Consider the following 14,846-nt stretch of genomic DNA (forward strand, 5'->3'; position numbering starts at 1 on the left):
AAGTTGAATACCTCCAGGTCTACTGGCTTCTGCCTGAAAATTTGGGAAAACAAACAAAAGCTGGTTTGACTAACTTTCATAACTGGATACATATATGATAAGGTGAGGTTTTCATCTGGCAGTGTGGTAGCACTGCTGCTAACAACAGGATAAGGTCCTGTCCTTCTGACCCTATTTAGATAGTCTATCTTGTGCCCATCACAAGCTAACTTTTACTTTTTCCCAAAAGATGATGGAAGAGACACCATCACCCAAAGTGACGGCAGCCAAGAAAAAGCACCAGTCATTGTGAGAAGACTGGAGGGATACTTTGTAGTCACGTCCTATTTCAACAGCAGCATGCTATAGGTACATGGTATTTATTTCTGTCTGCGTTCTTTTGTAGAGACCTTAACTGCTGTTTTAGAAGCTGGTTCAGCTGGGGAGTTGTAGACACCTTGGCATTTGCATTGGTGCTATTAATTATTTTTTGTTCTGTGCAGTAATACAATGTTTTCAGTCATTTCTTTACCTGAATCATCAAGATAAAGGGTTTTCTTGTGCCTATCTGGCTTTAGCCTCCTGGGGCCCATGGGCTCAGGCTCTATACGATGCACAGCTGTGGCTGATATGAGAAGGATTTGCAGAGCTAGTGTAAGACAACACTGCAACAATCACAAGTGGCCCCTCTTTAACTCCACCACATCACTCTTTGATTACTCAAAGCATTTCTCTAACTCACTGTGTGCAATAACTTTTACTGTGGTATAATAGGAACAGCAGAGCCTCGAAAAGCTGTGTGGCTCTAAGGGGCCAGCTGGTTCTGCACTCCTTCACTTGGCTTTATCAGTGGAAATTCCTTCCTCACCGATCGAATGACCAAGGGAAAATTATCTCTTTTTAAAACAGTTCACGTTTCTTTGGATTCAGTTTCAAATTGGCATTCTTAAGCTTATCACAGGCCATTTGTAAATGCACTAGTTCCTGACCAAAAGATTTAGCATGTACCAGATTTGTTATCCATCTAGGACAAACAGTCTCAAAGAGGCACATGCCATACAGTACATTCTCCATGAGCCATTTAAAGGGAACAAGAACACTGCATAATCTAGAGATCATTATTTAAAATTGACAGAATCTTTAGTCTACTGTAAAAGCAGCCTTTTTCTAGGCCTTTTGGATTTACCTCCATATTTACCTACACACTTAAGATCAGAGAAGAAATCCAGCTAACCTTTCTGTAACATCAAAAGTATCCAAGCCCTAATCAAACGTCTCTCTGATCCAGTGTGGCTCAGGCACAAAACCCGATCATGGTCCTATCTCCCTGAACAGAGTGAGAATCAAATGACAGATGGCAATTGCTTGGTTCACTATTTATATTCCTTCCTCTCCTCCATTCACTCGGGGTAACGATACCAGTAGTTGTTCAGACTTGTCTTTGACTTGTTTCTCTCTCTTTGCCTCAGTGGTATTTTTCTGTTATCTCTCTCTGATTGACCTTTTAATATTTTTCTACTACAGTGATACACAATTTATCACAAATTGTGCCTTTTCTTGAATAGTAGTATATCTTTGTGGTTTGGATGAAGGACACTTTTGCTATAGCTTTCCAGCAGTATAGCAAGTTGTCATCATGTGCTGTGCTCCCCTTGATGAAAGTCTACTATTGTAGCCAACAATGTCAGACAGCTTTGATCCTACTTAGTGGTAGCAGAGGCTACGTGGTACCAAAGAATAGAAATCTCTTAGGATAACTACTTAATCTTGTATCATTCCCATAGTACTCACGCTTTTCTTTCTCCAGCAAATCATGGCAGAAGCATGTGAATAGTTAGAGAATAATTTCTTTCTGCCAAGTTTCATTAAATCTTCTTTGAAAAGGAAAACAACTATGTGCTCGAACATCTTCATATTGGTTTTGCATTGCTGCACATCATGGCCAGCTGCGGTTAAAAGGTTTCAATTAAAACATGCATTATCAGCAGTGCTTAGAATTTTTTTTCTAAGCTGATCATACTATGTTCTGCTCTGCTATATGTCTAATATACTATAGTCACAGTGATACAACATGCTGATAGTATTACAGTGTGTTTCTACCAAACCAGTTTATGACCTTGAAACCAAGAGAGTTGTTGTTTGGCTTCTGCTCTTTCAATTCACTCATCAAAGGTATAAAATTGTGAAGGTGAATTGGCATATGTCCTACCAAGCAGGCAGCTGCCCAAGGGCAGCCTGTTCTCCGTGTGCTGAGCTGCTGGTAGTTTGGGTTTCACTGTCCTCTGTGTGAATCTGAGCAAGAGAAAAACTGAACAAATCGTCTAGCTCTTTGCCACCTCTTTACCTTAAAGAGCAGCTGGTATCTGTAGCAAGTTATAACCACTGTTAGTCAAAATCCTGTAATGTTTTGTTTGCAGGAGGCAAATGACTGACATTTTCCTTTGACAGGAGAACTGACTTGGTCACCAAATTTATCTGGGCTTGCTGCAGCTCTGTGTGTATCTAGGGAAAGGCCCAAAATTCCTGGGGGGGTGGGGTAAAGTGTTTTAATTTGGGATCATGTACATTTCTCTGGAGCCCTCTATACACTAGACATGTCCAGAGGCTGGAGGAACCTGTAAGTCATTATTTCTGTAAGTTAGAGATATCTCCTCAATGTCTCCACCTTTCCCTTTGAATAGCATTGCAGGATGAAGGGAAGTGCTTTCCATGCTTCTGTCCTCACAGTTTCCAGACAGTTGTGCCTAATCTCTCCCAGAGCTACCTACTGTAAGATGCTCTCTGGTCCTGCTCCCAAGGCATCTGGACAGAGATTGTTCCTAGTTGATTCCTTTCTGCTGCACCTTTCCACTCAGGAGACCAGAGAGAAGGTAAAGAGGATGAGGCTGATGCTCACGCCTGCTGCTCGTACGATGCCAGGACACAGCACATGGAAACTTAGGAGTTACAAGAAACCAAGCTCCCAGCTTGGAAGAGGCAGGCCTGACTTCACCACCACAGTGGCAGAGGGACTTGATACCAAGAGTAATTTCTTTGCTACTTGTACCTCTGCAGTAGACCGGTTGCAGCAGTGGGACTTATCTGCTCTCTCTGCCTGAATTTGCCCTTTATTGGTATTTTCTCAGAGGAGGTTACGGATTTTTCCCCCTCAAAAGTCAGTGATTCTGTATGTATGGAATAGCTGGGCTTAGCTATAAGAGGTGCTTTTCTATATGCCAGGCAATTTTCCCACTTTATTAGAAAGAGACTGAGATTTCCAGGTAGATTTTTTTATTCAATTTTTCCCCAAGAAAATAAATGGTAAGTACCGTTTGCCTTGTAATGGCTGTTACAAGTTCTTCTTCTGTGAAGATTCAGAAATAAGACAAAACCAGCCAAGACAACCCCCACCTGAAGCTACGGAATCCTGACTAATGGCATTGAAAAATAAGCTCATAATATTGATCTCCTGTGTACTACTAGTTAAAAAAAATCAACAGAGAGGGAAGTGTAACTATTCTTTCTGTAGTATCAGAATGCGAACCTAAATCCTAAGTGTAGAATTTTTACAGCTATAAATAAAGGGTACGATTTTCAAACAATGTTAAAATTACTGCTTAATTCCCTTTCCTTCAGGAGAAACTGCCTACAAAGCTGCTTGGAAAGGAATCCCTGAGTGTGCTAGATATACTTCTGTGTCAACCAAGAAGTAGCTTTTCAGAGTGGTTTGAAGAAAGAGTGACACCAGCTTGATCAACAAGGACACCAGTTCTGCCATCATTTCTGCTTCGAGTGACATTTGTCCTGTTTGTTCAGGCAAAGTCATGTCTCAAAATATGAAGCTATTCCTGCACACAAGTGCTGGCAGGATCAGGGATCAGCAACTAAATAAACTGCCCAGAATAAGTATTTTTTACCAAAGTAAGACTTTAAGGGACTAGTTGTGCTTCTAGCCACAATTGTATTTCCTCCTTGTTTGCTTTTAGCCATTCAATGTTGTTCTTCACCTGCTCAATCGACTGACTCCTGGGTGATTCTCCTGCCCCAGCATTAGGATATTTCTCAAAGAAATTTTCCATCTGGAAAAGAGAGAAAAAAATAATTAACATGAAGCAAATAATGTCGCTATTTGGCAAATGACTTTTTACAGAGACTTGGTCAAGGGCAGTTTTGCCTGGCAGAGATATTTAAGCTCTGGCAGATAGCAGTGGTATAGTTTTAAAGTAACTCATACTTCTTTACATATTCAGAGGATAAAAAGTCAACTTTTCTGTCCAGTAGACTGTAAAATACTGATTTAAAACCAAGAGTAGTGCTGTCACCGTACCTGCCAAAGCTGGAGCTCAGTGTTGAAGGTTTGAGTAATAGTTACTATTCGACCAAGGTATCTGTCATTGATAGTGAATCTAGAAAAACAATTTAATACATTATGTTGTGAGCAAAATCCTTAACAAAATAAAAGAAGTAATTATCTGAAGCTTAAACTACTAACTGTGCTCAAGTAAAACACATGCACTCAGATTTCAGCATTTTTGGAAATACTTGCAAAATAGTGCTCATATGCAATATCTGTGCTGTTCTCAAATATATTTACTAATGGAGTGATCTCTTCTGAGCTTTAAAAAAAAAAATCAGTGACTCATTAATTAATCTCATGCTGGAAATTAAATGTTTTAATGCTCAGCAGTGCAAATACTGTCCAGTTCACAGCTCTAGACTTGTGAGTATACTTTACTTCTGTGTGCTCAGCAAGCACTTAGAACGGAGAAGGAAGGAGAGAGAAGTTACTCATATGAAGAGAAGAAAAGCTAAAAAGGTTACTTTTACTTCCGTTGCTCATCTGTACATCTACTGCTTGCTGTTGCCACTAGAAGTAAATAAAAATATGTCTATACACTGTCTTCTTATGAAATTAATAGAAAGAGTGGAGACATGAATAACTAATTTCCATGCAATAACAAGATTTCTGTGGCCATGGTAGAAATTTTTATACTTTGTAATCACCATTTATTGGTAGTGACCATTTAGGGAAAGAATGGTTCTCAAATTAGCAGCAAAGTACTTTTTCACAGCAGACTGATATAATTGTGTCTAGTATACGTTTTTGTTATACAAAGGCCAGTGATTATAGCTGTATAGTGAAAATACAGAAAGGGAAGGCATAAGAAGATATAAAGAGGATGCAGACATAAAGTTCCCAGTGAGTTTACTAGCTTACCTGTCAACTAAGTATTGCCAGTTAATTCGTATCCAGTCCCAGGCCATTGTTTTTCCATAGCTGTTATATGAGATATATCTCAGGACTGTGAACACATCTTGGCTTTTGATGAGGCTGGTGTTGTAAATATAGTTCAAATACCTAAGGGAAATATCATAAGAATAAATAAGAGCCTTTCACGACAGAGCATGGAAAGGAAATAGTTAACATTTTCATTGTAGACCTAACTGATGATGTCATTTTCGCTGAATCTTTGTTGTTTTCGCTGAAACTGTTATCTATAGAAAATTAAAATTCATTTGGGCATAGCAAGCCTGCAAGTGCTGCAGTTATACTTCCAGTTACAGCACAAACGTTTTTGACTGACAGAGTGGAGGGATCCCTCAGCATGCATGCTTGCAGGATGATGGGTAGTGTGGTCATTGTTTCACAGCAGCAGCTGCAGAATAGCACCCTTAAGCTGTTGTGTGCTGTGATTAAGGATTGTCTTCTTTTTTCCTGTATGTAAAGGATAATTTTCTCAATCTGTTTACTCTTTTCCTTGTTATTTTAATCATAAATTAAGAGACAAGTTTTCCCTCCTTTAGGGAGGATTTTTTATTTTCTGTAAATGTAGGCTGATCTAACTAATTAATTAATGTTTTAGTCATGTCAATGATTAGTTACTGAATGGCTTTAGATTATGGCTGTTGTGATCACAAGAATTTAAGAATACAGCTGCCTCCTACCACTATTTCAATTACTCTAACTCCTCTATTTACTCCTCTTGAACCTCCTATACTTCCTTATTTCATCTTATTTAAACTTGGAACTCAACCAGGCAGAGACTGCTCCATCTTATTTATATAGACCGCCAACAAGGTGGTGATGGCTCTGGTGTAGATGTTTCCCTGCATCTTCACTGCATAATATAACTATGTGCAAAGTTATCAGAAAAACTTAAAGGACCTGGTGTGTCCATGTAGAACAGCAGCTGGGGCAGATGCTCTCCCAGTCTGACAGCTGGAGTGGCCTGGGCCAGTATCCAGAATCCCATCACTGCCGTGATGGCATGAATATATCATTTCTGGTTCTAGTTTAAGTACCTCTGCACAGTTTTTCAGGGAGCATTGAGACCTCACATGGATGCCTTCACAGGACTATTAGTAACAGTTGGTCAAGGTTGTTTGCTTAATTTTGTCTACTTAGGAAGCAGACATCTAGTCTACGCAAACTTCCTCTGTAGCCAATGGAGGGTGACTGGCAACACCCAAAATAAATTCTTCCCATTGGTTTTGAGTCTCTTTCCTGGGATAAGCAGTGCTCTGGAGGTCCTGCCTTCCTTCACTGATTATAGAGGAAACATAGATGAGCAGTTTTCTCCTGATGCTTAACTGTTAGGCAACTAAAATTACACAGAGTTGAAGGCATTGTTGGAAGAACTGAGGGCTGTTGATTGTGTACAGAAACAACTGTGTGTTCAATATCTTTCCACTAAAGAAACAAGGCATTTTTTCTGTTGCAGCACAATCTCAGAGGAGAGTGTTAGATAACTGATCTTGAAAATGTGTTGCATTCCTTATGCTGTAATCTCACAAAAATGACAGCACAGGAGAGAGGAGAAGGGAATGAGCAAACGATGACCAGTTGCTTCAGTAGGAAAAGAAAGATCCTTGTGTGTTTAAATCACCTGTCCAAAAGGGAGATGTTCTTCACAGATGCCAGGCCATACAACAGCTTTTCTTTTTCTTGTGCTAATGAAGTTTCTTGGTACTTCTTGAACATAAAGTTCCATGATGACTCATTGCCTGAGTTCTTCATCCCATAGCGATACACTAGGAGTCGGAGATTTGCAGGAATACTAAAAGAAAGAAACAATACTTGAATTTTCTTCTCCCTTTCCTGCTTGAGATCTGTGACCAAGTCATGTGCTATGTTCTTCACCACCCATAAAAGCCAGACACACTCACGTTTCTCCTTGTAGCCATTTCTCAAATAGTTGAGATGCGTTGTTCAATGAGTCTGTGTCTTCCATACTGCAGGCAAAGTCTAGAACAGATGCACGAAGAAGCCTTTAAAAGAGAGAGAGAGATATTTTCATACTACTTGGCATTCTTTGTATACATCACTAATATGAGAAGGAAAAAAAAAAGATTGTTCAACCTCTCTAAATGCTCTCCAGAATCATTCCAGTGCAGCTGATCCACGATGGGTCTTACCAGGTAGCGAAAATATTCCTGAGAAAGAAAAATGGAGTTGGTTACTTGTGTAGCTTTCTTTAAGTGATGATGTTGATAACTTTTTTTAAAATTAAAAAATATATTTATAATTTACTCTTGTTCATTTTTCCAAGAGCTAGCATCTCTTTTAGAAAAAGTAACACAAACATGTACATGTACAATCTTTCCAGTTAACCAAAGCATGCCAAGTTTGAATACTGATGTGCAGAAAATGTGAAGGCAATCTGCTTCTCTCCAGCCTTGTCTGTGTTCCCAAATAAAGATTGGGGTACAGCAAGGGCATGCTGCCACAACTGTTCTCCAGAGATAATGTTGAGTTCAAGACATTCTTATTTTAGTGACCATTAAATCATGTTCAGCCTGTTAAGTCAACTAATAAACCTGCTCACTTCCACATAGACATAGCCACAGCCTTTGTGCTGAGGACACGTGTCAGATTTTGCTGCCCCATACATACTTTGTTATTGAATACAGGACAACCTTGACTAACAAATGTCTGTACGGTGACTTATGGTGATGGATTGTAATAGTAATTAGGCATAATTCCTTTCCTTCAATTGAATAGCCCTGAATTGAGAATTCAAAGATCAGTACTAAGCAATTTTCATCACTTTTAAAGAAAGTATTGTAGGAAAAAGTAAATATCGATAACTCAGCAACACTGAAAATCACTCAAACTTCAATATTATTGTTGTTATAGGTCCTAAATTGTCAGATCCAGTGGTCCCATGCAGGATTTTTTTTTTGCTTTGTCACCTGAAACCGGGGATAGATATTTGTATCATCTTCGAGCATGTTTGCAAGGTAAGTTACAGATGATATAACTCTCTCCCAGGGTAAATAGTCTGTTTCTTTTGTTAGATATTTTGTGAGCTCCAGGGAAACAGAGTAATTCATGAGTCCAGCTCTGTGGAAGAAGAAAATGTAACTTCTATTAACTTAATGAATTTGAAGAACTTGCTTCTTTAAAAATATAAGGACACTATTTACTTTAAGAGGCATGAAATAAAAAAAAAAAAAAAAAAAGGAGGTGGGAAATAGCCTGGAATGTAACTTATGAAGTGTTTTTCACAGTGTTGTGGTTTGACCCAGCTAACACAGCAGCACCATGACAGTCTCTCACTCGGTGCCCCCATTCACCTCCACTCTCTTTAGGATGGCAGAGGCCTCAGCGAAACAGGAGTAAAAAGATAAGCAAGGTTGTTGTGGAATAAGACAAGGGCAGGGAGGGCTCACTGCCAATTATGGTTCCAGGCAAAACAGACTCGACTTAGAGAGGAAAGTAGGAAAGTTTATTCTACAAGAAAGACAAAGGAATAAAAGCAAAAAGGGAGTAGGATGATGAGAAAATTACAACCAGCATTTTAAGATCTCCCTCCCCCATCCCTCCTTTATTCCCGGGCCCAGCTCACTGCTCCCAACATCTCTGCTTCCTCCCCCATCAATGGCTCATGGAGGCAGGGAATGGGGGATGTAGTCAGTCTGTCACAGATGGGCTCTGCCACTTCTGTCTTCTCAGATGAGGACGAATACTGGCATTCTTCCCCTGCTCCAACACAGGGTTCCTCCCCTGGGACGTAGTCTTTAATGAACTTCTCTGGTGTGGGTTGTTCCCAACAGCTGCTGCTTCTGCTGATACAGGGTCCCTCACACGGGACACAGTACTTTGTGAATGTCTCTGGCATGGATTCTTTGCCACAGTTGCAGTTTCTGCGGTTATAGGGTTCCTCTCTCAGGACAAAGCCCCTTCTGAGCATAAGTTTAATGAGCTGCTTTGTTGTGGGTTCCTCCCCACAGTTACAGCTGTGGATATTGGGTCCCTTCCTCGGGACACGGCCTCTTCCAGCCATAGTTTTAAAGAAGAAAATCACTGCCCCTGGCTTGGGGTCTACAGTGAAGTGATTGGGTCCCTCCCACAGGACACGGCCTCCTCTGGCCATAGTCACTGTCCCTGGCTCGGGGCCTTTAATGAAGTGAATTGCTGCCCTGGGTCCAGGGCCAGCTTTAGCAAAATGAGCCTCTGCCCCTGATACGGGATCTTTAAAGAAATGAAAATAAATCTCAGCTTCACCAGTCCTCTCTGTACAATGCAGGGGATTCTCTGCTCCAGCACGCCTCCTCCTCCCTTTCACCACTGACCTTGGAGTCCGCATGGTTGTTTCTCTCACTGTTCCTACTCCTTGCACAACCACCAGTCAGAATAAGAAAAAGAAGGGACAGAAGAAGAAGAAGAAAGAAGCAGGAAGAAGATGGAGGAAGAAGCCTCCTCTTCTGGCTTCTTCTTAAAAAGTGATCGTGGAGACATCTAATTGGCTCAGCCCCAGAAGTGGGTCTGGCTCAGAGCTGGGGAGAGTTGTGAGCAACTTCTTGCAGGAGCTATCTTTACAGCCCCTTCCCCCTTACCAGAAAAGGCTGTCATGTCAAACCATGACACAGAGACCATGGAGGATAACTGTTGATCAACACTTAAGCACAGGAGCCCTCATTGTCATGAGGAGGCTGCTCACATTGTGCAGCAGCCCAGTGTTTCAAGAAGGGGGTAACTCTCAACTGACTACCTTAACTCCTGTCACACAAAAAGAAACTGCTAGCTCTAGAGACATCCTGAAAGGCTGAGGAGTTTCAAACTTACAGGCTGTGGTAGAATGTCTCCTAAAGTTTATCTATGTCAGCATGGCTGAATATAAAAGCTGCAAGTTTCCAGAAAAATTTCTAAACAAGATAGCTGAGATGGTAACTTCTTAATGCCATGCTATGCATTGTGGGCATGCCTCTGATTTTCTGGACAGCTAACTTCTTTGGACTGCTTCTATTATTGTTACTTAGATGGCAAAAGAGGGGGGATCTTATTAATATTTACAAATATCTAAATGGTGGGTGTCAGGAGGATGGGTCATCCCTTTTTCTATTGGAGTTAACAACAGGACAAGGGGTAATGGGATGAAGCTGGAACACAAAAAGTTCCATTTAAATATAAGAAAAACTGTTTTACTGTGAAGTGATGGAGCAGTGGCACAGGCTGCCCAGAGGGGTTGTGGAATCTCCTTGGAGGTCTTCAAGACCCACCCAGACATGTTCCTATGCGACCTGATGTAGGTTGACCTGCTTCTGCAAGGGGGTTGGACTAGATGATCTCTAAAGATCCCTTCCAACCCTACCATTCTATCATTCTATGATTCAAAACCACCCCTTTCTAAGATGTGTGCAATTAAAATCTTTTTTCTTTCCACAGAACTGAAGGGGTACACTTCACTTGACTGCGTTGGTACCGCAAGTTGCCAGTGCATACTTGAATTTGCTCCTTCTGAAGGACAACATAAGCCAATAAACAATTAAGAATTGTAACAAATTCAGAAATTTTCTTTCAACCATCAGAGTTAATTCTAATTAATAGGCAATGGGAAGTGAAAAAAATCTCTGCAGTTAATTAGTTTACCTTGCTAAAGAAAAGGCATCATCCAAAATCCCTGCACGATCAGCAGATGAAAAATCCTATGGGAAAAGAGGAAAAGAGTGATCAAGAACATATAGATTATTTGCAGGAAAAAAACCCAGCCTTTACAGGTCTCTATAAGAGACCCACCAGACAGGTTAATATTGTGACACTCACATTGTGGTTGCTGTCCAAAAGAGCGCTTAAATTGGCCCAGTTTTGGCGATTATAATTCACCCGATAGAAACCAATGTGGTCTGGGTTAACGTTCAGAAAAGTATTAGGAGACGATGCTATTGTAATTCCTGCAAAACAAACAAACAGTGATTGGTTTGTGCCTCTGACAGAAGTCAGTAGAGATTCTTTGGCTCTAAAAGTAATATTTGATTTTAATATAAAAATGGTTGAATAAAAAGTGAGATCCAAACTTCAATTTTATGTTTTTTTAAATGACTATGAGTAAAGATGAGATATTATAGACTTTAATGAATTCCAGCACTTGTGAATTGTGGTAATTACTTGGGCCAGCTAGTTTATTAAATTTAAAATGGATATCACTGTGATTAGGTTGAGGATGATGAAAATTAGTGTCACTGTAAAAAGTGAAGAATTGCAAGGAAAGGGTTCCTGTAAACATCCCTTTTAAAATATTTTACACTCCCGTGATTATGATTAGTTTTCATATTTTTATCCTCTGTTCATTTAATTTTAAAGTTTATTTCAATTAACTTTAAAGCATTTTCTTCTCTGTACTCTTCTCTGAATCAATCTTTTGTAGTTATAGAACAAGGTATTACAAAATAGGCTGAGTTTTTACTCAAGCATTTATGTTTAAGGAATTTCCCATTGAAAATGAATCCCTGAAAAATACTGATTTGTCAGGAGCCTGGTGTGTTCCAGTTGAGGCTGATAGTTATGAATGTTTTTCTATTGGCTATTGAAAGCAATGGTCTTCAATCTCAAGTCTGAGGGTAGCTGGAGTTAAAAGCACTTTTGTGTTTGGATGGCCCATACAAGGTATTCCAAAAGGCATTTTTTTCCTTACAGTTGCAGTTTGCCCTAGCAGCCAACATTTTTATGGAGGTAGAAGTAAGCACCAAATTATGTCTTCACAGGCTTTGAAAAGTTAACAGCCCCTTGCAGCACTCTGTAATGTGATGTGGAAGTCAGAGAAGGAAAATTTCTTTGTATTTATCTCCGACTTGTGTCATGACTTAAGATTTTTTGTTTGCTTTTGCATGGATACTAAAAGTAACCAGGTTAAAACAAAAAGCAGAGCAAAAGTCAAATTACATTTTAAGTAGGTAATATTCAAATAAATACAAGATGACAAGAGCTGATTGCAATATTTTTGAAATTCCAGTATGTGATGAAACTGAAAACCTCAAAAAATTAGTAATTTTTTTTCATACCCCCCCATCCCCCATTTCCCCCCATATTTGGCCACTACAGTTGTAGAATGAGAAATTTATATCTGTCTGCATAATAGAACAAACATAGAAAATAGTCACTTCTTCATTCCTGAAATCAGCATTAGAAAAAGTGTTAAATCACCTGTATTTCTTTAACTGGACTTAGATTGTAAGTTTACTATGCATTACCAGGCACATTCATCAGTTCCTCACTTCACCTCTTTTCTTAGATTTGACAAAGGGCATATCTAAGACTCATTTATTTTAGAACATTGTAATTAGGAGAATGCTTAGACTTTTCCTTGAGTAGGAATAGATTTAAACACATGCTGAAGCATTTTACTGAATTGAGCCTAAATTGACATAATGTGTCTATAAGGGAAATAATAATTTTATTGCAGAAATGACTACTAAGTGCAGCCCAGCCAAGCTGTGTGATGGATCTGAAAACTGAAAAGCATGAAAGTTATTTCTGTATTTTATTTCTTGTTAAGAAAACTCAAAAGTGTTGTCCATTCATTACTTTTAAGAAAGAAGGGAAAATTTACCTGAAGTATCTGATGTGTTGTACAAAGTATAATTTGCAGAATTCCCAAGACTCCATTTCACTGGTATATTCCATTTGTAGCTGAAGTTATTTAAAAGAAAAGAGAATCCAATCACATTTGAAACCAAATGCTAAAACTAAAACTGTGATGTATATATTTGTTTTATTGCTTACAGCTTATTTTATGAAGTTAGCTGTGTGCTTATGTACATACACATTTGCCAAATATCACTTGTAACAAAACACAGCATTTTACCAATATCTGTTATTTACATTGTAAAGATGTTTCTGAGCTCTGATAGTCTATTTAGGCAACAAAATATTAGACAGTGATACAGTGTGATTGGGGCAGTTATATTCCTTGAAAAGCAAAGTAAAAAATGTCTGAGCATACTCAAGCTCCAGCAATAGGAGTATCCTGCCTTAATACCTTGTATTTATCAATAATTCTCAAAATGCATCTGGCTGACTGAGCAAGAGAGTGGAGTAACGTTTTATCCAGTGTCAATGGTTAATATGGTACTGTCAATTATATGCCTAAAGTTAAACTGCACAATTTAATGTGATGGGTTTTGTTTTGTTTTGTTTTGTTTTGTTTTGTTTTGTTTTGTTTTTTAATCCACAAAACTGCTAGGACCATGTCCTTCTGAGTGCAGCCTTTAACTCTGGGTGACCTTGTATGCTGGGGAGGGTAATAATTACCCATAATCAGAGAGATATCATGTGAATGGATTTTTATTGTGCTGTGCTGTGTAGCTTATGAACACGCAGCTCTGCTAAGCAGCATCTTCATGTCATATCAGGTAATTATCTAGCAGGGTACAAAGCAATTAAATTAGTAGAAGATGTTTATATGTGGATGGCTGTTGTCAGTGTTAATGCTGATGTGTATTAGGCTTTGTGTAGATACCAGTTAATCTTTGCAATACTTACTTGAAATAAGTGGTCAAGTATCATGAAACCTTTTTTCTTTACAGGTAGGAAAACTGAAAGAGCTCAAGTAACTACTGTGATACTCTCAGTCAGACCTCTTGCCATTTCCAGCCTCTTTTCCTTTTGTAAGATAACCCTAATTCCTCCGTTATAAAGCACTGGGAGCCAAATGTGACCTTACTTCTTTCTCTTCACTTCCTTGAATACCTTCAGTGTGTAGGTACAGACTACCCAGTTCAGGGCATGCCCAGGACAAAGCTGAGACATTTGGGCTGGAAGAAAGCCGCAGCACAACCTGACCAAGATTGTGACCATGCAGTCAGAGAGCAGTATGGCATAGCATGCTATGAGCATGCACAGTCACCTGCATAGGGCCGTTGAAATTATTAAGCTCTTTTGAGCAGTCAGCTGCTGTTCTATGCCAGCATATTACAATCTATCCCAGGGAGATTTCTTCCATCTTAAACTACTTAGTGAGAAGTACTACAGAAAAACCTGAGTCATATTTACAACCCTGGACTAAATGAATGATTTTTAACTTCCAGAAAATACCATGACGGCCGTGGTATCTCCTCCTGCCTCCAGGAAGAAAGATCAGCCATTGCTTTGTATCTTCTAAACAAAAGTATCTTAATAGACTTATACACTTCTGAATTTTACTAGTTCTCTTATGGAGCTTGCTGCTGTGGAATTTAGAGAGGTTATTATTTGGCCAAAAGCCCCAGAATTCTGTTGACCCAAGAGAAAGCTTATAAAACTTTTTTTTTTTTTAACCCTGGTTTTGTAAATGCATTTAATGAGGGGAATTTTTTTTTTTTCTATATTCCTGAGATGACATACATAAATACTTTTCCTGAGCATGAAGTGCAATAGCTGTGTCATGTTAACTGTCCATAATGAGGACGTGTTCCTAAGATACTACACTGTAGCTACATATTTGTGTAGCAGCACTGTAAAACTGTTTGAACTTCCATTTCTTTTGAGTGTTGTCATACAGGAGATGACTCTTTCAAGCCAAACAAATTCGAAACAAGCAGGCAACTCAGAAGACTATCACTACAGAGTTCAGAGAATAAAGCATACATAGGGCCTGGAGTTTTCACTGCTTAAATCAAAACCCCTCATC

General features: G+C 39.2%; 1 protein-coding gene across 1 annotated transcript in view; it reads right to left on the reverse strand.

Moving 5' to 3' along the window:
• Positions 1-3,887: 3,887 nt before the first annotated feature.
• Positions 3,888-14,846, reverse strand: part of ENPEP (glutamyl aminopeptidase) — a 40,420-nt gene continuing 29,461 nt past the window's right edge. Inside the window, exons 11-20 of the mRNA XM_061993187.1 lie at positions 12,789-12,868; positions 11,006-11,133; positions 10,832-10,887; positions 8,152-8,302; positions 7,319-7,392; positions 7,126-7,227; positions 6,846-7,016; positions 5,177-5,317; positions 4,286-4,364; positions 3,888-4,037 (exon numbers count right to left, since the gene is read on the reverse strand). Coding sequence (XP_061849171.1) covers positions 3,888-4,037; positions 4,286-4,364; positions 5,177-5,317; positions 6,846-7,016; positions 7,126-7,227; positions 7,319-7,392; positions 8,152-8,302; positions 10,832-10,887; positions 11,006-11,133; positions 12,789-12,868 — 1,132 coding nt within the window. The remainder of the gene's footprint in view (positions 4,038-4,285; positions 4,365-5,176; positions 5,318-6,845; positions 7,017-7,125; positions 7,228-7,318; positions 7,393-8,151; positions 8,303-10,831; positions 10,888-11,005; positions 11,134-12,788; positions 12,869-14,846) is intronic.

This window comes from Colius striatus, chromosome 3 (assembly GCF_028858725.1).
Source record: "Colius striatus isolate bColStr4 chromosome 3, bColStr4.1.hap1, whole genome shotgun sequence".
NCBI classification, from domain to species: domain Eukaryota; kingdom Metazoa; phylum Chordata; class Aves; order Coliiformes; family Coliidae; genus Colius; species Colius striatus.